At 41.2% G+C, this 20,244-nt stretch overlaps 2 protein-coding genes across 2 annotated transcripts in view; one reads left to right on the forward strand and one right to left on the reverse strand.

The window, feature by feature from the left end:
* The window catches only part of PRKDC (protein kinase, DNA-activated, catalytic subunit), a 104,434-nt gene that overhangs the window by 75,331 nt on the left and 8,859 nt on the right, over positions 1-20,244 (reverse strand). The window contains 10 exon segments of the mRNA XM_042869484.1: positions 1,059-1,205; positions 1,397-1,554; positions 2,479-2,509; positions 2,644-2,699; positions 3,197-3,296; positions 3,966-4,078; positions 5,226-5,334; positions 6,284-6,358; positions 7,835-7,927; positions 8,006-8,082. Of these exon segments, the coding sequence (XP_042725418.1) occupies positions 1,059-1,205; positions 1,397-1,554; positions 2,479-2,509; positions 2,644-2,699; positions 3,197-3,296; positions 3,966-4,078; positions 5,226-5,334; positions 6,284-6,358; positions 7,835-7,927; positions 8,006-8,082 (959 nt within the window).
* Positions 8,904-19,954, forward strand: MCM4 (minichromosome maintenance complex component 4). Its single transcript, XM_042869038.1, has 16 exons — positions 8,904-9,093; positions 9,166-9,321; positions 10,361-10,524; positions 10,611-10,703; positions 10,833-10,928; positions 11,045-11,140; positions 11,594-11,732; positions 12,149-12,369; positions 12,887-13,007; positions 14,875-15,134; positions 16,129-16,494; positions 16,792-16,919; positions 18,149-18,356; positions 18,684-18,912; positions 19,031-19,164; positions 19,505-19,954. The coding sequence occupies exons 1-16, from the start codon at positions 9,024-9,026 to the stop codon at positions 19,595-19,597; spliced, it is 2,574 nt and encodes an 857-aa protein (XP_042724972.1). The 5' UTR covers positions 8,904-9,023; the 3' UTR covers positions 19,598-19,954.

The following is a 20,244-nucleotide window of genomic DNA, read 5'->3' on the forward strand; positions in this document are numbered from 1 at the left end:
TCACAGGCTACAACAACATTTAACCCAGCTGCCTGAATTCTCAACTTCTGTTATGTCAGGATCTACATAAACAGAGGACGAAAGACTACTTCTAAACTTACCAACAAGCAGAGCGCATCCCAGACAATACTAGGGGTACATAATAATGCTCTCACGGCAACTTAGGTATCATTCTATAGGTATCTGTATTTAGCATAAGCTAGGTCTGAAAATAATCTTAGGGAAAAAAGAACCAAGAAGCAGGACACAGGCAAAACCAGTCACAGGAAACTGACAGTAGAAGAATAACAGACTGATGTAGGCAACAATGGAAAACAAAAGTTAGGCTAAAGGTTGAATGTGATCTGCTTAAGAAAGTAACAAAAATCATCCACTGATCACTTGTAGAACCGTTTTTCTGTAATGTTATGAAGTAATTAGTAAGCTCAGAATTATCTTAGTGTTTGGACTGTGAAATAGTCTACCTTGAGCCTGAACCCACCACTCAATGTGTGTTCTTTCTGCAATTACTCACTGCAGTGGCAGCAAGACTTGCTTCTTCACCTAGCATCTGAAACTTAACCAAGATTCAGTCTATCCAGGCCAACAGCTGTTAGTGTTTCTAACTAAAGATCTGTGCACATTAAAGACTTACAGGTATTTCAGTATTAAGATTCGTCTTCCTCTTAAAGTTCTCAGAATTATACTATTTTTGTATTTAAGTTATGTACTTCTAATTAAATTCTTCTATCGCCTAACAGATATTTTTAATACGGTTCAGTCAATTCAGTAATCTTAAACACTTAATTTTTAACTCATTCCCTTCAAACTCATATCCTGGAAGAGAAAGACTAAGTTGTAACAATGAACGCTCAAAATTCTACAAAACAAATGCACTCTGCTCAAATTGCAGCAAAACGGAAAGAACTCAGCTAGGAACCAGCTACTCTATCACAATACTAGTGATTCTTAGGAGCACATCTTGAAACAATTTGCTCTCCACGTAAATATGGTATATGAATCTTAGCTTTAAATCCATTCAGTACGCTGCTTTATCAGAACAAAATCCCTGCACATACTGCTGCAAACAGCCCATATCCACGGATAGCAATGGACAGCTCCTTGTTGCTCGAATCCATTCTTCTGATGATCCCATAGAACTGCTCCATGAAGAACTTCAATTTGCTCCTGTGTAGCTCTGCATCCTTCGCCACCATTAAAGACATCTGTAGAGCAGATATTAAAATGTCAGGATTCCCAGAAAATAACATTAAATCCTACAAGATACCTAGCTCGTAATATGAAGTATTTCAAAGTAATTACTAGATTCACTGAACTTGCAAGCAGCAAATATTCCCTCTCCTTCACAGAACCTGACTTTGATTTAGCCTCAGAGATCCCAGGAAAGTTACAATACCTGCTTGAGGAATGAATCCAGTGCATTATGACCAGCTTTCTTCAGCTCTTGATTTGTGTGGCCACACCATCTACACATTGTTTCAAAGAGCATGACATAGCTGTCCAAGAGCAGGGTACCAAACTGAGCAGCATGCCAGCTGAACAACTGTAAACCAGCTGCAATTTAAAAACAATTATCATTAAAAGCCTCATATTCCACTGTCTGAAAACAGGCAAGACAATTCAAGTGAACATCAGGACTTCAGGTGGGTGTATTTACCATGACTAGAAGGCATAAAAGTGTATTTTTCCAACAGCTATAGTACCAGTATCCAAACACTGAAAACCTAAGCACAAAAACGACTCTCTAACATACCCTTCTTTTAATAGAAATCATAGCATTGTTCTCAGATTGTCTTCATTAATAGTAAAAAAAGTAAGGGACTTTACTTTTATTGCAAATAATTGATCACACATTTCACAAGGATTTGGTTTGGTTTTGTGCTGAGGACATATTCTCAAGTCTACTCCTCCTTCAAATTGTTCAGAATACAAGTAATTTCACAATCTCAAACTTAGGTATAAATTAAATTTTAAGATCTGTAAGAATGTAACTGTTTAACCTAGCCAGACTACCTTTAAAGAAGAGTTTACACCTCACAGTTGCTGAGGGCCAAGTGCTGAAATCTCACATTTTAGCACTTTTTGAGTAAGCCGTAGATATTTCACAGGTCAGTTTCTCATTGCCTTTGCAGGCTTTGTTTGTTCCCAGCTTCCCTCTTTTTTGATCCTAATTTGCTACATTGCTCTTTCTACTTCTAGCCTTCTCATACCACAATTTTGTATTCACTGCAGAGGGACAAATGGCAACAAGTATAATTCTGATCATAAGCCAATTATATGTACTTAGTTTAACCATATACACATTTAATTCTTTAGATTCCAACCTAAAGTACTCCAGATCTGGATCCTGATAAGCTCAGAAGACAAGACTGGAAAGACATGGAGAGAGCCAACAGAGAACAAACATCTCCTGAAAGAATAATTAATCACATGAGTGGTAGAGCCCAAAGCACAAACTAAGATAATTTACAGTCTTACCTAGATGTACTGCATATCGCTTCTGATCGACCTTAAGATTAAAAAAAAAAAAAAAAAAAAAGTCATCCAAATGTAAACTATTATTCATCTAATGAATTTATTAGCTGAATAATACAATAAACATATTGAAAGAGCAATTAACAAATTAACATACAGCAGATCTACCTGTGGCCTGATAGCCTTCACTGCAAAATCAAAAATCTCCTTTGAAGTTTGAGCATCTGTGAAACAAACCAATAAGTATTTTATTACTGACACACAAAAGGTTACGTGTAGACAAAGATACTTTTACCCAAAGCTAGGGTAGAATACGAAGAAATAGGATTGGAAAACTTCAAGTATCTCAAGGAGCATGGATGTTGTGGGGCTTTTTTTACTGAAATACTTGCGCCTATGAAAAAAAAAATGTACATCTGTATTCAGTCTCTTCTAAAGGAAACATTTATCTGTATAAAAATGGCACTCCAGCTTCAGTGTACCTGTCTCCGCTGCCCACTTCTGGTTAGAAAGTAGCACTTCAAAGCTTTACATACAGAAACACTGTAATCAAGCCATCCCACATGCAGACAGACCACAAGGATCATGTAGCTGGATAGGCCTTGCTTTCACGTAAGTCATCTAACACTGGAGAATTTTTGTTCCGAGCACACAACAAGAAACAGTGCTGTTTGCTGGCTGTGTAATAGTTAGCTGTCTTTCATACAGAAAAACTACATACCTTCATCCACAGATTTGGTAAAGTTGTACATGAGTGCAGTCAGTCCCCGCAGGCATCCTGCTACAACAGGTAGCTTGGGGACCCTCGTAGCTGATGTCATCTAAATCAAGTGAGAATTGAAAAATATAAATAGATGTATCCTCAATCCAAAATAAACTTACATCCTTTCTCAGTTCCTAGAAGTGTAGTTAAAATAACACACTCCAACTGTCAGTACCTATAGCTACAAATGTAAGATGAAAGAAACATCCAGTATTCAGAAATTTCAAATAAGTTGGAAAGGCGTTTAACTACAAAAGAATAAGAAATCTTTCAACAAGTATAAAATACGTCCCATCGAGGCCAAACATAGTAAAATTCAGATAGAACATACTAACTTCTTGAAAGTAAATAATAAAGTAAAGTGAAGCTGGCACAACTCTAGTATTTCCCAAAAGCACAAGGATTCAGCAGCCAATAGAGCCCAAATCAGAAGCTTTGAGTGAGTGGCAATGTAACTTTGCTCTGGCACTACTGCAATGATCATCACGCATCATCTTTTCTTACAGTAAATTGATCATTTGCCGTCTGATGGCCTTAACATTTTTACTTTGAAAACTTTTCAGAACTGGAGAACTAAAGCAGTCCCTTAGGAAGCATTTATGCTCATCCAGTTAGATCTCTATAAGATGTAGTAGATACAATACTAATCCAACATACAGCACTACGTATACCAAATGAAAACAAACATAAAGCAATGAAAGAGCCTGAAAAAAAGTTCCAGACATACCTGTGTTTTAAGCTCTCCCAGATATGCTCGGAATAGTTTTTCAGAGTTGTTAATCATGTCAGTAGGATGGACTTCTCCCAAAACTCCCAAAAGCTCATAGATCTTCTCCAGTACTAGAAAGTAATTTAATATTACTAAATATTATTTCCTTTATCATTTCCACTGCAATTACTACATAACTTGCAAGCACAAGAAAACCATTCCTGAGGTTTTTACTTAATGATTAGCATGTGGGAAGACTGGCTCTTCATGGCACACATAAATACATAGCTATATATCCATACAATGTGATGTGAGACGCATTCCTATTTGACATTAATAAATATTCTTTTTTAAAAGGGCTTAGAAAAACCCACTGGGGTTAAGGCCAACAGCTAGCAGAAGTTACTGAGCTTGAGTTCAGTCTAACTGGGTTCTGCACATGCACAGCAGACTGTGTAAGGGATAGACCTGTCAAGGTAAAATCTTAACTGAAACTGAAAGGCCATCAGACTAGAGCTCCTATCAACATGCTAACTTCAAGGCAGGGACTGATGATCTCACATTAGAGTTGATCACTGCAGGAACTATCAAACTAAAACTGCACCTCTGTGGAACAACAATTGTTAGGGTTGGAATAAGGTTATGACAAGCTTTAGCCAACAGCTGGCGATTACACGAACTTCCCTCGGGACTGGCAGCCTAGAAGTTACTCTTTATTGATAAAAGCTCAAATGTACAGGGGTAGGTGTGCGTACCATTATGAAGCACGTACAGTACTAGCCTGTAAGGTTCAGCTACACTGGGTTAGCAGTGAGCCTGGAAAAAAAAAATCTAATAACCTGGGCAAATAATCACAGAAGGGCTTAGGTTGGAAGGGACCCCCAAAAATCATCAAATTCCAACCCCCTGCCACAGGCAGGGCCACCAACCTAAATAAGTTGGTTTACAACAAGAAAGCTGGAATTACTGCCAGGATTTAGACATTCAGAGACATGCATTCTTTTACATCACCAATGTAAAATAACATATACATCATTACTGCTCTACTGAATTATCTAACTGTTCCCATCTATAGCTTACACATATATGCAGGTCTACTAAGAACAGCAAACGGCATGACCACAATCAGAAGACCTGAACAAATTTTACTAGCTCTAAAATATGACAGCTACCATTTCCAAGCACACTTGCAAAGGGAATACAATTCCAATTTATGTGGGGAATGATCAAATAAAAACAAATAAAACCAAAGATGCAGGCAGGAGAACTAAAATCTACCTGTATCAGAAACTTTACTTCTTATAGCAAGCTCCCCATAAAATTTATTAAAGATTTCCCCAACTTTCATCTCTTCCATCAGACAGGAATGTCGTAAGCTTTGGAGCAACTGGAATAAATAAGTAAGAAAGAAAAGTTAGGAAAATAATTAGGATTAGGATAGCAGTATTATTTGGTCTAAATAAAAGCACAGTTCATAAGCACAACGTCAACTTAAATAAATCATTCAGCAAAACAGGATTAAAGTAACTCGTCCAAAAAAGAGTATTGGCATGAAATTGATTTCTTAAGAAGCTATCTTCCTATGAATGCATAATAAATAAATCTTCATAGTTAACATGCTGTATTATGCTATACTTACTGTCATATATTACGTACAGATCGCATGAAAAATACATAGTGTATACACACAGACACACATATACATGTAAAACAAAAAGCCACCACACATATGCTTATGAGTCTGTAGCAGCTTTTACCACATTCTGTACTTTTCTGCCTTCAGCTGCACAGCCAAACTAACCTGTAGAAGAACTGCCTCTCTCAGAAGAGAGCTTTGTTCCTCAGTAACACAACTCAGCAGGTGCAAAAGCATTCACAAAACAAAGGTCTAAGCGCATTCACAGGAAATACATTACAAGATTGCTGTTCACACAGCAGTAAGCGTTCTGAAAAAGTCCTTTTCTTCCACTTTCCACGCACAGTAATACATGATATTGAGGAACACAGTATTTTTAATTTGAAAATTTCTCCTTAAAGAACCATAATAACTGGATAAAGATAAACTGGAAAACAGAAAAATCTGTGACTGCCACAAAGCAATTTGTCTTGCCAATAGATGAAGAAATTACATGTTTACATCTGAGCAACCTACTGTAGGAATATCAAAGTCAATTTGTCATTAAGACATGTATTTTATTAACATCTAATATTGGACTATCAATATGCTTTTGCTGTTGTTGTGCACAGATCTTCCTCTTGACGTAGCAGAACTGCATCAATACAACAGATTTTCTAATTTTTTCTAGGAAAAAGATAAACTATAAAATATATTTTACCTTAATCAGAAGTTCCAGAGCTGGAATTCTACATTTTGCTGCTCTCTCTTTTGTATAAACACTAATGCAAGTTTGCTAGATAGAAAAAAAACAAAGATTATAGTACTCATATAGGCCCTGAAATAAACTAGTAGCAAACAAAATAGCTATCTACCTTTTTAAAGCATCTGATCCTAACAAGTGGAAGTTTTTTTTAAAGAGTTAAAACAACAAAGATATGAATCTGAAAGCAATTCCAGAGACAATATCTGATACAAAGATATCAGCAAGCAAGAAAGGGCATTCTCTGGAACTAAAGGCACACACAGCAAGCCTGCTGCCTCTAACCCCCCATTCCTCACAGCAAGCAGCTGCTAACTTGGTATCAGGAATCACACCATTACAGGCAAGCAGTTCTATGCAAAGCTACGGTGTGCAAGCTACCCCAGAATTAGAGATGGAATAGTTTCCACTAATTCAGGTGTACGTTGTGAGAACGGCAGCATTTCAGGAGAAACTTTAGAACTAACCACCAGAACAGGAGCATTTAAAAAGTCATACACATACAAGCATACGCTTACATGTACTTATATGTACCCTCCCCTGTACTCAGCACTGGTGAGGCCGCACTTTGAGTACTGCATTCAGTTTTGAACCCCTCAGCATAAGAAAGACATCAAGGCCTTGGAGTAAGTCCAGAAAAGGGCAATAGAACTAGTGAGGGGTCTGGAACATAAGTCTTATGGGGAGTGAATGAGGGAACTGGGATTGTTCAGTTTGGAGACGGGGTGGCAAGGTGGAGGTCAATCTCTTCTCATAGGTAACAGTGATGAGAAGTAATGGCCTCAAGTTGTGCCAGGGGAGGTTCAAGTTGGATATTAGGAACAATTCCTTCTCAGAAAGAGCGGTGAGGCAATGGCACAGGCTGCCCAGGGAGGAGGTGGAGTCACCATCCCTGGAGGTGTTCAAGAAACGTGGAGGTGTGGTGGGGATGGCTGATAGTTGGACTAGATGATCTTAGAGGTCCTCTGCAACCTTAACAATTCTATTATACATATATATATATACACACACACACACACACATACATAAACTAAACCACAAATTTAATTGGTATAAATTATAAATTATTAACCAGTATTTCCTAAAGAACTAGTATTTTAAATAATACAGAAAGCTTACAAAGAAACCATTCCACTCTGCGCTGTTGCACTGACCACACCATGCAGCACCTGAGTTTCTCTCAGCACCGGCAGAGCACTCTGCAGGTAGGACAGCCACTGTGAAGCCCACTGAGGGTATGGCAGGGGAGGGGAAGCTGAGGGTTAGGGAAAAGGTCTGCACCAGAGGGTGGTGGGCATGGCCCCAAGTACCAGAGTTCAAGGACAGTCTGGACAATGCTCTCAGACAATTGGTTTGGATTTTGCATGGTGTAGCACAGAGCCAGAATCTGGACCCGGTGATCGCTGTGAGTCCATTCCAGCACAGAAGATTCCGTGGCTCTATGCCCTAACCTGGACACAGTCCAAGCACCTGGCAGAGGTTCCTGGATAGCAGGTGCTGCTCACCCACCTTAAGGCTGCAGGCGTAAGGATGAACACTCTCTCCAATCTTTTCCAAAAAGACGCAGAGAAACTTCAGCGCTTCTTCTCTGCATTCTCGAAACTGAAAGGGCAAAAGTTAAGAAGCTCTGACAGCGCACGGCTTGGCCGCGCCCGGCAGAGCAGCTCGGTGCCGACCCACCTCCTCCACGCCGAGCGAGCGGCAGACGAAAGCCAGCAGGCCGCGCTCCGGGGCGAACACCAGTGAGACGTGCAGCGCTGCAGGGGAACGGACACACAGTCGGACCTCGGCTCCCCCAGCCGCCCTTCCCGCTCCACCCCCAGCCCCGGGCCGCACCCAGCGCGCCGCCGGCCGAGCAGGTGAGGCAGGCCTCTCCAAGGCCGCGCAGCAGCCCATAGCCGCGCATGGCATCGCCAGGCTGCAGACAGCCGTGCAGCTGCTGGAGGTACTCCTGCACGCCGCCCGCCATCCTGCTCAGTACGGACTGGGGGCCGGGAGGGGCCTCCCCTCGGACTGACCCAACGCTGCCAGGAGCGATGGGAGGGGGAAGGCCTCTATCGTATCCGGGTTGGCGCACTCTGAGGAAAGAGAACAGTGGGCAAACGCTGGGCGAATTATTCCAACAGGGCAAGGACGTGTGGAGAAGCGCAACGTAGGGTTTTTATCTCTCCGGAAAGTTGTCTGTAGTGACCAGCAAACATCACCCACCCGTCTTCATGCAGAATGGGCCGCTCCCCCCGGCCCGCCCACAGGACTCATTTTGCCGCGAAACTCGATCAACTGAGGGCGGTACCACTCCGCGCTGAGGGGGGATGCAACGTTCGACCCACGGCGATTAACGGTCCGTGGGACGGCGAGCGGTTCGCACCATGCTGCTGCCCGCACTGTGAGGCTTCGGGCAGGACAGCACCGCGATCCCGAGGGCCTGGTGGAATCAACTCCTTCCGCCTTCCCTTCTGCGGACCAAGCCCCCCCTTTCCCTATCAGGTGGGAGATCCCGCGTCCGCTGCGCGCACCCATTGGCCAGAAAGCCCGCGAGAGCGCTGCCACGTGATTCTGGCGGCGCGGGAGTTCTCCGGTCTGCGGAGTGTGGAGGTGCGCTATCGGTGCTGCGCGGGGGGTAGGGGGAGCGCCGCCATTTTGGGGTTCAGCCGCCGCCAGTGCTTCTCTCCCACGGTAGGACCGTTGTGGCAGCACTATGTCGTCTCCCGCCTCCACGCCCAGCCGCCGGCGCGGCAAGCGCGGGCGAGGCAGCAACCCGCCGACCCGTAAGTGCTGAGGGCTGGGGGGAGGCAGGAGAGAGGGGGCGAGTCCCTGACTGCGCTACTCGTGTCCCGCAGCGCAAGACGCCCGCTCCCCTCCCTCGCAGAGGCGCCGCCCGGACGACTCCGCTTCCACCGGAGAGCTGCAGCCGCTGCCCACCTCCCCGCCCGCCGAGCAGAGCCCCCGAGCTCCCGACGCCCTCTTCTCCAGTCCACCGCAGTTCCGCCACTCGGGTGCGTTCCCTCCATCGGTTGGAGCTGGGCAGTGGGAAGGGGCTTTGTACTCGTCAGTAGGGTGCCGTGTTGGTTTTAAAAGATTTTTCTGCCATTGCGATGTTGTTTGTGTTGTTGTTCTGTAGTAGGATTACCTTATAATTGTTAATTACATCACCCTGCTGCTAACGAAGCACTGAAAAATGTGTTTGTTTGGACTCAATGCAAGTATCAGTGTGCTGTCAAAATGTTGTCGTGTTTTAAAGTCACTTCCTACAGCTTGTGGTTTTTCAGAAGAGATCAGAAGAGGGGGTGGCAGCAGGGCAGGGGGTGATCGTCCACCTCTGCTCTGCCCTACTGAGGCTCCATCTGGAGTTCTGGGTCTGGGTCTGGGGCACCCAGCAAAAAAAGGATGCTGAGCTGTTGGAGAGGATCCAGAGGCAGGCCACAAAGATGATCCAGAGGACTGAAGCACCTTTGCAAGCTTGAGAGTTGGGCTTGTTCAGGCAGGAGAAGGGTCCAGGGAGACTTCATTATGGCCTTCTAGAACTTGAGGGGAGCTTACAAGTGGGAGGGAGGCTGACTTTTTACATAGCCTGATAGTGATAGGTGAAGAGGGAATGGCTTTAAACTAAAAGAGAGGAGACTTAGGTTAGATGTTAGGCGGAAATCCTTTACTGAGAGAGCAGTGAGGCACTGGCACAGCTGCCCAGAGGAGCTGTGGGTGCCCCATCTCTGGAGGCTGTCAAGGCCAGGTTGGATGGGGCCCTGGGAAGCTGAGTTGATGGGGGACAGCCCTACACACGGCAGGGGGTGGGACTGGGTGGGCTTTAAGGTCTCTTTCAACCCAAGCCATTCTGTGATCTCTACAAAGGAAGATGCTCAGCAGACATGTGACATCACTGTTCTGATGTTAGCAGAGCACTGGAGCTGATAGCCGTTGTTCATTTGATAGGTGCAGAGTTAGAAAAATGAATCAGAAATACCCAGGCAGAATTTTAGTCCTGCTTTCAGTGTAAAGCAACAGCATGGTAGCGCTGATGAAGCACTCTCTTTGCAGCTATTCCTCTGGATTTTGATATCAGCTCACCACTGACCTATGGCACACCTAGCTCCCGGGTGGAAGGCACCCCGCGCAGCGGCGTGCGGGGGACGCCCATCAGGCAGCGGCCCGACCTCGGCTCTGCCCGCAAGGCCAGACAGGTGGACCTACACTCAGATGGGGTAGGTGGACACTTCTGGTTTGCATCTGACAGTTCCTTTTAGAGCAGCTTCCTGTATTTGTGTACATTTCATTTTTTTCTCTGCAGCAAGCTGAGGATCTAGCTGAGCAGTCCCTTGGACAAAGGCTTGTTATCTGGGGGACAGATGTTAATGTAGCCTCCTGCAAAGAAAAGTTCCAGGTAAGTTAGCAACGTTTTTTTTTTAATGAAAAGCTAGTTTGTCTTGCACACATTAGTTGGACTTCATACAAACTAAGGGTGTGCACATCTCAATCGAATTCATTTTTTCCTGTCGTCCTTGACATCCAGAAATTTCTTCAGCGTTTCATTGATCCATTGGCAAAAGAGGATGAAGACATTGGCTTGGATCTCAACCAGCCACGCTATATGCAACGACTTGAAGAGGTATTTCTAACATAGCAAAATGACATATGTGTTTGGGTTTTGTTCGTTTTGTTTTTTTTTTTTTACCCAGCCTTATGTGCTGTCAAGCTAATAATTTATTTTCAAATATCTTGCAGATTAATATGGTTGGGGAACCATTTCTGAATGTAAATTGTGACCATCTAAGAGCATTTGATGAAAATCTTTACAGGCAGCTCATCTGCTATCCTCAGGTGAAGTACTGTATTTGTTTACTGGCTATTAAATGACTTTTTCATCTTTCTGTTTATGAACGTTTTTGTTTAAATGCAGAGTTTTATTTTCTATGTTTAGTGTCATTACTTCTTCATTTTAATGTCTTATTTCATAGTAGTTAAAAGGTTTTAGATCTTGTGATAGGTGTTCTCCTGCACATAAAATTAGCTGTTAAGCTGCATTGTACCTAGTGCTCCCTCATTTCTTTTGCAAAAGTCAAATAAATAAATCTGATTTAACAGTAAGTTGCCTGTTATGTAGGAAAATGCCAACTGTGTGCTCTTTTTTCTTTATTTTTTTTGACATCTCTGGCTGATCAGTGGCACTTTAAAACTTACTATGCAGAAACATTCTGTTAGGCTTGTGGCTTGTTAGTGCATGGTGAGTTTTTTTCTGTTCTAAGCTTAACTGTTCCTACCAATTTAACGCAGGAAGTTATCCCAACGTTTGACATGGCTGCCAACGAGATCTTTTTTGATCGCTATCCTGATTCCATATTAGAACATCAAATTCAAGTACGGCCATACAATGCACTGAAGACTAGGAATATGAGAAGCCTAAACCCTGAAGGTAAACTTCTAAATTGCCGTGTTAGAAAACAATCTGAAGGATTTACGTAAGTTTAATTGAATTCTAACACACAATTTATGTACAGACTACTTAAAACTGGACTTATGGTCCATCCATACCAACGTCCTTCATTTTGCCTAAGTCTGTTTTGGAATTAAATGCTGTAGAGTCCAAATGAAAAACGTAATCTCTAAAGGAAGTCTATCTGTCATCAGCTACCTAGATTCTTACTTCTGTAAGAATAGAAGACTGTTTTATATGACAACGATTTTTGTTTTGTTTATGACAAAACAGTGATATCTAACTGGATGTCCACTTTCCACTTAAAAACTAAACTCTAACGGGATGTAGATCTTCCAATGTTATTTTAAATTTAAAGATTGTGATGTGATGACATAAATATCTGTATTTTGTAGACATCGATCAACTTATCACCATCAGTGGTATGGTGATCAGGAGTTCCCAGCTAATTCCTGAGATGCAAGAAGCATTCTTTAAGTGCCAGGTGTGCGCATTCACCGCAAGAGTAGAAATTGACCGCGGCAGGATTGCTGAACCATCAGTGTGCAAGAACTGTAACACAACGCACAGTATGGCTCTGATTCACAACAGATCCATGTTTTCTGACAAACAGATGGTATGTTGCGTTTTGATATTGGCTAAAGTGAAGCTTTTTTCCAGTTTTTGCTTTCTCTCTCCCTAATTTCATCAGCAGCATGAAAGTATACATCTTGAGAAGGAAAGTTTTGAAAACTGAGAAATGTTTTTCTCCCTCCTCATATATGAAAGAATTTAGTGAGTGTAAAGCCCATACATGGGGGAAGAAATACACTGAAAGGATTAAATGAAATATATGTACATCTTAATGTTTCTTAATAGAGCCCTCTTTACTCACAGTATGCCCACTTATATCTGGACTAGATGAGCCTTTTCTATTAGCAGCTTTTTAGCCATATCAATAATAATGAACAATTTTTGTTTTCACTGGTTTTTTTATTAATCAGTTTTTTTGTTTGGGAGGAATCGTTTTGTTCTTGATCAGGGTTCCTAATTGAAAATGATGCGGAAAGCTGTGATAATACAAGATCTTGTACACTTTCTGTACAGTTTTCTTTTTTTTGACATTAAACTTGGTTTTATTTGTTTTTTCCTAGATCAAACTGCAGGAATCCCCTGAAGATATGCCAGCCGGACAGACACCTCATACAGTTGCACTGTTTGCTCACAATGATCTTGTTGATAAAGTTCAACCAGGCGATAGAGTTAATGTCACAGGTAAAATTTACTTTGATTGTTTGCATCTTCCTTTTTAACTGAACTGTAGTAGTTTAATTCATGAGTTTAATCCATGAGTCCAATTGCTTGTCTGGCAATTGAGCACTTCTTAGGGTAATATGCATACAACAAATGCTGTAAAGAAGAAGTGTGTTCTGACTTGCATGTTACTGCCTACATTTGCTTGTTTGTAGCTTTGTATTTGTTATGAGAAAGGCTTCCTTCTTTCCAGATGTTTGTGTTCCCCTGCAGCTGTAATCTGTCATTTTCAGTCTTTTTTTCGGCATTTCAGATAATTGTGAGGCTTTGCTCAAAACTATATTATCTAGGGAAATCAGAAAATGAGTGGGAAACAATTCCAAAGACTTTCAGTGAGTCATTTCACAGTTCCAGATAGCACAGTTTTATGTGCTGTATGAGATGAACCTGCAGGAGTGAACTGCTTACGAATGAGAATGTGCTCGATAGGACCTGATGGGATGCACCCACAAGTGCTGAAGGAGCTGGCCAGTGTATTTGCCATCTCCATTCAGTTATCTTTGAAAGGCCATGGACACTGGGGAAGATTGCTTAGGGGCTGGATGTCACACCTATGGCAAGGAGGAGGACCTGGACAACTACAAGCCAGTCAGCATCATCTTGTCCCTAAGGAAGGTATTTAATAAACCAGGTCACTGTTTAGCCATTCAGTCAGCACCTTCCTGGGATGCACATAGGGGTGTTGCCAGCAGCTCAAGGGAAGTGATCCCTTCTCCTCTGCTCATCACTGGTAAGGATGCATTTGGAATGCTGGCTTTCCAATATACAAGAGACTTAGATATACTGGTATGAATCTGGTGAAGGGGTGTGATTTTGAGAACTGAAGACTCTCGTATGAGGAAAGGCTGAGATGGCTGGGACTGTTAAGCCTGGAGAAGGGTCTGGGTACCTACTATGTACTTATATGTGCTCAGTTATGAAGACAGAGAGAGAGATTCTTTGCAGTGGTGCTCAATGGTAACACATGAAGAAATGAGCACTTCTTTTTCCCTCCAGAAAATTCTAATAAAGCAAAAAGAGAAGGTGTTTTTTATTAATGCGTGGATGGTCAAGCCTTGGAGCAGGTTACCGAAAGAGGCTGTGGAGTCTCTACCCTTGGATATTGTCAGAGGATGTCACAGCTGTAGTCAGTCTCCTCTAACTGATTCCAGTTTGAGACCCCAGCTAGACCAGACAATCTGCAGAGGTCCCTTCTGACCTTGACGATTCTGGATTCTGTGTTTCTGAGAATGCAGGTAAGAAGGAGGCAGCCTCTTAAGTAGTGTCTGCAGTCCGGAGAGCAATAACATAGAATAAATAGGTCTTGTGATATTTCAACTACATCTTAAAAAAAGCAGCGCTTTAAAATAACTGTACTACCAGCCATTATAGATTAGATTATTATTATAAACCTGTTACTAAATTTCACACTTAATTAAAAGTTTAAGTGCTGGCTTCAGTCTTTTTTTAGTGCCAGGACTTCCAAAAGTCTTCCTTATTCTTTCAATATTACTTAACCATTTTCATTGTTGAGACCACTTTTGACAGGAATGCTGAACATAGCAAACAAGTGAAGGTGCAGACAACCTAAGTGTGTTCCATCATCTTCCAGGTGACTTATTGGTAGTGGGAAATCACAGAATCACAGAATTGTAGGGGTTGGAAGGGACCTCCAGAGATCATCGAGTCCAACCCCCCCTGCCAAAGCAGGTTCCCTACACCAAATAAATAAACTGCTTAAAGTTGTTAGTTCATTTTGAAGAGCTTTACTTTGCAAAGGAAAAACAAAGATATCAGTTTGAGAGTTAATATGTTTCTTTTATCTAATTCTGTCATTAATTGTATTTAGGTATCTACAGGGCAGTCCCAATTCGAGTTAATCCCAGGGTCAGCGTTGTAAAATCTGTCTATAAAACCCACATTGATGTCATACATTATCGCAAGACTGATTCAAAACGCCTGCATGGTGTTGATGAAGAAACGGAGCAAAAAATGTTTACAGAGGAACGTGTGGCACTTCTAAAAGAGTTATCTACCAAAGCAGACATATATGAGAGACTTTCTTCAGCACTGGCCCCAAGTATCTATGAGCATGAAGATATTAAAAAGGTAAAATGAATTCCATATTTTGCTTGTAAAACATTTCTGAAGTGCAAGTACACTTAATTATTTGCTATAGAAATGAGACTTCAGAATGTTGAACCAAAAAAAAAAAACCAACCAAAACAATCCTGGATCTCAAGCAGTCTTAAAATTCTGAACTTGTCAGGATAGAGTTGGTTGTTAGTGCTTTCAGGACTCAATCCAAGGGAAGACGTTGAAAAGGTAGGAAGACAGCAGAACTGGAAAACAAACCACAGTCAATAGTGTGTCTCAAGGTATAATAAGGGACTGCAACAAGCCTCTTTAAACTAATTCTTCATAGACCTGTGCATTATCAGAGTTTATGGGCTGCTGAGATGGCAAGCTGTTTAAATTCAAGGCAACAGTTTTCTCTTGAAATGGGCACACTGTCTTCTCAATTTTTTGTTACCTCCTTATAAAAGTAATACAGTGTATCAGGTGTATGCAGCTAGGTATAATTGAGGAAAGCTAGGGAACCTTCACAGAGGGACACTGTTCAAAGCAACATTCCAGACTTTTCTTTAATACTTGCAAATGCCTGAGAACTAATATGAATAAGTTGTTCCGTGCCTTTACTGTAAGGTTTCTGTGCTGAGAAAAATTTCAATAATTCTAGCTTACTCATAAGCTTAGAAGCCTGTGTTTATACTAAAAATTACAGTACTTTTACAGTGTTAGATATTAGTTGTTTTCGTTTCCTTGCTAATGCTGCAGTTGTAGACTTTCTTTGGGAAGTAGAAATGTGTTGTCCCTAACAATATAATTGTATATTTGTAATTAACTTGAAGATATTTATAAAGGAAGAACCCCCTTTTTTTTTTTTTTTTCCACAATGAAAGCTTTCTTTTCTATCAGTTATTTTTTGCTGTTTCAGTTCAAAATATAGTTGAATGCAACAGTTCAGTTGTCTCTGTTAACTATACAGGAGCTGACAGTCTGACTTTAAAGAGCATGTTTGTTTTTGTTTTTGTTTTTACAGGGTATTCTACTTCAGCTTTTTGGAGGATCAAGAAAGGATTTCACTCACACAGGAAGAGGCAACTTCCGTGCAGAGATCAACATTCTTCTCTGCGGTGATCCTGGCACTAGTAAATCCCAGCTGCTCCAGTATGTGTACAACCTGGTTCCTCGAGGCCAGTATACCTCTGGGAAAGGCTCAAGTGCAGTTGGTCTTACTGCATATGTGATGAAGGATCCAGAAACTCGGCAGCTGGTTCTTCAGACGGGTGCTTTAGTACTCAGTGATAATGGAATCTGCTGCATTGATGAGTTTGATAAAATGAATGAAAGCACAAGATCAGTACTTCATGAAGTAATGGAACAACAGACTCTCTCCATTGCAAAGGTTGGTGTCTGCTTAAGTCCAAGTTCTTTGTTCTGAGCATCTACTCAGGGCAGATGAAACCAAAAAGTTACCAGAATCAGGGTTCGTTCTTTCCTAATGTTTGTGGATCAATCCTAAATTATGTAACATCTTGTTCTTATGTACACATAGCTATCCTTGCATAAAATGTATTATTTCCAGATGCCTTTCTTCTTGCTCTAGAAGGCTTCTGCAATGAATTTTTTGATTATGAAACCCGTTAAGTAATACTGATCTTATGAAGGTTTTGAATCCAGAAATGCTTTTTCATTTTAACAGGCTGGAATCATTTGTCAACTGAATGCTCGTACATCTATTCTAGCAGCAGCTAACCCTGTAGAATCACAATGGAATCCAAAAAAGACTACTATTGAAAACATCCAGCTTCCTCACACACTGTTATCGAGGTACTGAACACCTCCTTGCACGTCTCGTTGTTTTTTTACCTGCTGTGAAAAAGATTCAGTATGGCAACATCAGAATTGCAGCTTCTGCATGAGTGGAGAACTGCCTTTTAGCATACTTATCTTGAACAGAAGATCTGATGAAATCTGTAGATCTTTATTTTTGTTTTTGTTGTGTTCTTTTGTTGGCTTTTTTTTCCTTCCCCCTGTATTAGGATTATCCTCTGGAGGAGTTACCCTGAACCTTACTGTAGTTGGTAACTTGAACAGAAACCCAGCATGATTTTCACAACCTTGTCTAAGTTTTAAGTGAAACACTGATGATTAGGGAACTTGCACTGGATGTGGTGGACTCTAAAGTTCTGTGCCTGCTTGTTTTCATCCTGTGAAATTCAGTCAGGAAGGGGGCAGAGGTAGCCTTGGACAGTAGCTGTTAAAAAGCTTTTAGCATTTGCTGATGTAAAATTAAACTACGTACTATAATTGTGAGGGATTCCTACTCTAAAGTGTGTGGATGGTATGCTGGATATTCTGAGAACACCATTTATAGTTTAGAATTCAATGAAAGGCCACTGACAGTAACAGTTAAGTGTCTTAGTTGGGATATATGTTGCATTGCCTCCTATGGTACTGACCTAAAACCAGGCCAGGACCAAATGACTGCACACACACACCAATATGATGAACAGCAAAATGGCGTTCATTACACATGAACTCTAGCTTATATAACCTAGGGGCGCAGACGAAGCACATAAGGGCACGTGCCACACATCAATCATAGAGCAGGGAGAGGGCCTATCGCGTCACATCCCGTCTATACATCTATATGCATATAGTGAATAGCTATGCACCCTGATTGCTCTGTTTTCCAGGGCTGCAGCTCTTACAGTAAGTTTGTCCTTTGTTATTTAAAACCCCCAAATAAAAAAGACTGTCAGCCTTGAACCGAATTCCACAGAATGTATCTTGTCTTCAAACTGCTTATGTTGAAAGCAAATCTGAACTGATCTGAGGGTTGGACTCAGTCTCTCCAGGTCTCTTCCACCAGCTGCAGTTCTGTAATGTTTTGTATTTGAAAGAGTTTGAGGAAAAAATACTCTTTCAGTTTAAAGAGCACCTTCCATTTACAGTAGCATCTCCTGATTCTAATTGTGAAGTGAAAAACCATAAAAGAAGCGACTCTAAATTGCAGGAAAGTATACGCGCTGATATTTGATTCTTATCGCATTCAGATTTGACTTGATCTTTTTAATGTTGGACCCACGTGATGAAGCCTATGACAGACGCCTTGCTCGCCACTTAGTTTCACTGTACTACCAAAGTGAAGAAAGGCTGGAGGAGGAGTACATGGACATGGCAGTACTGAGGGATTACATTGCCTTTGCTCGTGGTTATATAAATCCCAGGTTAAGTGAGGAAGCAAGCCAAGCCCTTATTGAGGTAAAGTAATTGCTGTTGAGAATGTTCCAAGTCTTTGCTGACTTCTCAAAAAGGGCAAAATGCTCAACTATTTCTGTTTCCTACCTATCAAAAACCTCTAAAAATCACAAGCTTTTAAAAAGAAAGAGGGAAGTACTATGAAAGTAATTCTGTACTGTAATCCTTACGTTGCTTTTTGAAGCATTGGCTTGATTTTTATCATGTTTGAAGCACGTGGCTTTCCAGAGTTGCTGGTAGTCAGGGATAACAAACAAGGGATAAAAGAAACTTGTAAATTAGGGCGGTAACGGGATTTCCTGCAATAGTTAATGCCTGTCTTGTTTTCAGGCATACGTGGACATGAGGAAGATTGGAAGTGGCAGGGGAATGGTTTCTGCATATCCTCGACAACTCGAGTCTCTGATCCGACTGGCAGAAGCCCATGCTAAAGTACGCTTCTCTGAGAAAGTTGAAACCGTTGATGTAGAAGAAGCAAAACGCCTCCATCGGGAAGCTCTGAAGCAGTCTGCTACTGACCCAAGGACTGGCATTGTGGACATATCCATCCTCACTACAGGTTTGTGTTTTTGTAGGGATAAAACTAAGATGTTCTGGGGCTTTTGTCACTTTTTAAATGTAACTTGACCTGTCCTCTGTAACTTAGTACTACAAGGTGATTATTTTCTTGTTGTAAGGAATGAGCGCAACTGCACGTAAGCGGAAAGAGGAGTTGGCTCAAGCCTTGAAGAAGCTTATCCAGTCAAAGGGTAAAACACCAGCTTTGAAGTATCAGCAGCTTTTTGAAGATCTCCGAGCACAGTCTGACACAGTAAGCTTTCTGCTTTTTTTTTTTTTTTCCTTTTTTTACAGTCTCATTAATATAAAAGCATAGCATTTTTACAAATCAGTATAAACTCTTCCTCAAATCACATTGTTAATTTGACTGGAAAGCCAGTTCCACTGCGTAAGCTTTGATTTCTGAATCTTTGTCACTTCAGAAGACGAGAAAAACAACTTGGCTACAGGGTTCTGGGCCAGATTTAAATTGCAGAATGTATTCAAATTTATGGGGAAGGAACCTTGATAAGAGAAGTGATAGGAAGTAAAGTATTTTGGTTGGTTTTGTTTGTTTCCCTCCATCTTTACTTGATTTTTCTCTTCTCTTTTAGGCTGTCACTAAAGAGATGTTTGAGGAAGCACTTCGTGCCTTGGCTGATGATGACTTCTTGACTGTGACTGGAAAAACTGTTAGATTGCTGTAACTTAGTCCTTCCTTGCCAGCCAGCTGTGGCTTTTACTTCGTCTTCTGTACAATGCTGCCAGCTTGGAAGATCTTCCAAGTTCTGGGAATATCATTTGCTGTAAGTGCCACTTAATATCTTGTGCTGATAGAGTAGTAACCATTGTGAAGGTCTAAAATGCTTTAATTGAGTAATGCTATTTACATTTGAGAAAATGTAATTACTAGTGTTTTATTGCTGTGTTTTTATGTTTTGTAGAACATGCTAATATCACTGTATGCATTTCCAATGGAATTGTAAAAATTCATCATAAATTACTGATAAATGCAGTTGGACTTTGCTGTTATCTGTAATAAAGTTATTTGATTTAAAAGCCTACATGCATATCTTGTGATAAACCGTTTTCAATCTAGAATTTCTGATTGCTGCTAGAAAGCTTTGAGAGCATGAAAGCTAGTGGGGTTTTTTTGTTTTTGTTTTTTTTTTTCTTTAATCTAACTTATGTACTTTTGTGTTAGTATCCACAAGATTAAAAGAAAGACAGGTATCTTCTACTTGAAAGTGAAGTTTCTTAATGTAATCTTAATTATGACTGGCTAAATTAAGATAGCACAAGGCATTACAATAAGGGATAGGTAAGTCCTGAAGGAACAACGTTACAGTATTGC

The sequence above is a fragment of the Lagopus leucura genome, unplaced genomic scaffold (assembly GCF_019238085.1).
Source record: "Lagopus leucura isolate 7727_CA_CO unplaced genomic scaffold, USGS_WTPT01 Super-Scaffold_100002, whole genome shotgun sequence".
NCBI classification, from domain to species: Eukaryota; Metazoa; Chordata; class Aves; order Galliformes; family Phasianidae; genus Lagopus; species Lagopus leucura.

What these genes read in the sequence shown, in the direction of transcription:
- MCM4 (XM_042869038.1), top strand. Translation starts at nt 9,024, where the DNA reads ATGTCGTCTCCCGCCTCCACGCCCAGCCGCCGGCGCGGCAAGCGCGGG. An exon ending in TGGACCTACACTCAGATGGG is followed by an intron (nt 10,525 to 10,610) that starts GTAGGTGGACAC and finishes TTTTCTCTGCAG; the next exon opens with CAAGCTGAGGATCTAGCTGA. An exon ending in ATATGCAACGACTTGAAGAG is followed by an intron (nt 10,929 to 11,044) that starts GTATTTCTAACA and finishes AATATCTTGCAG; the next exon opens with ATTAATATGGTTGGGGAACC.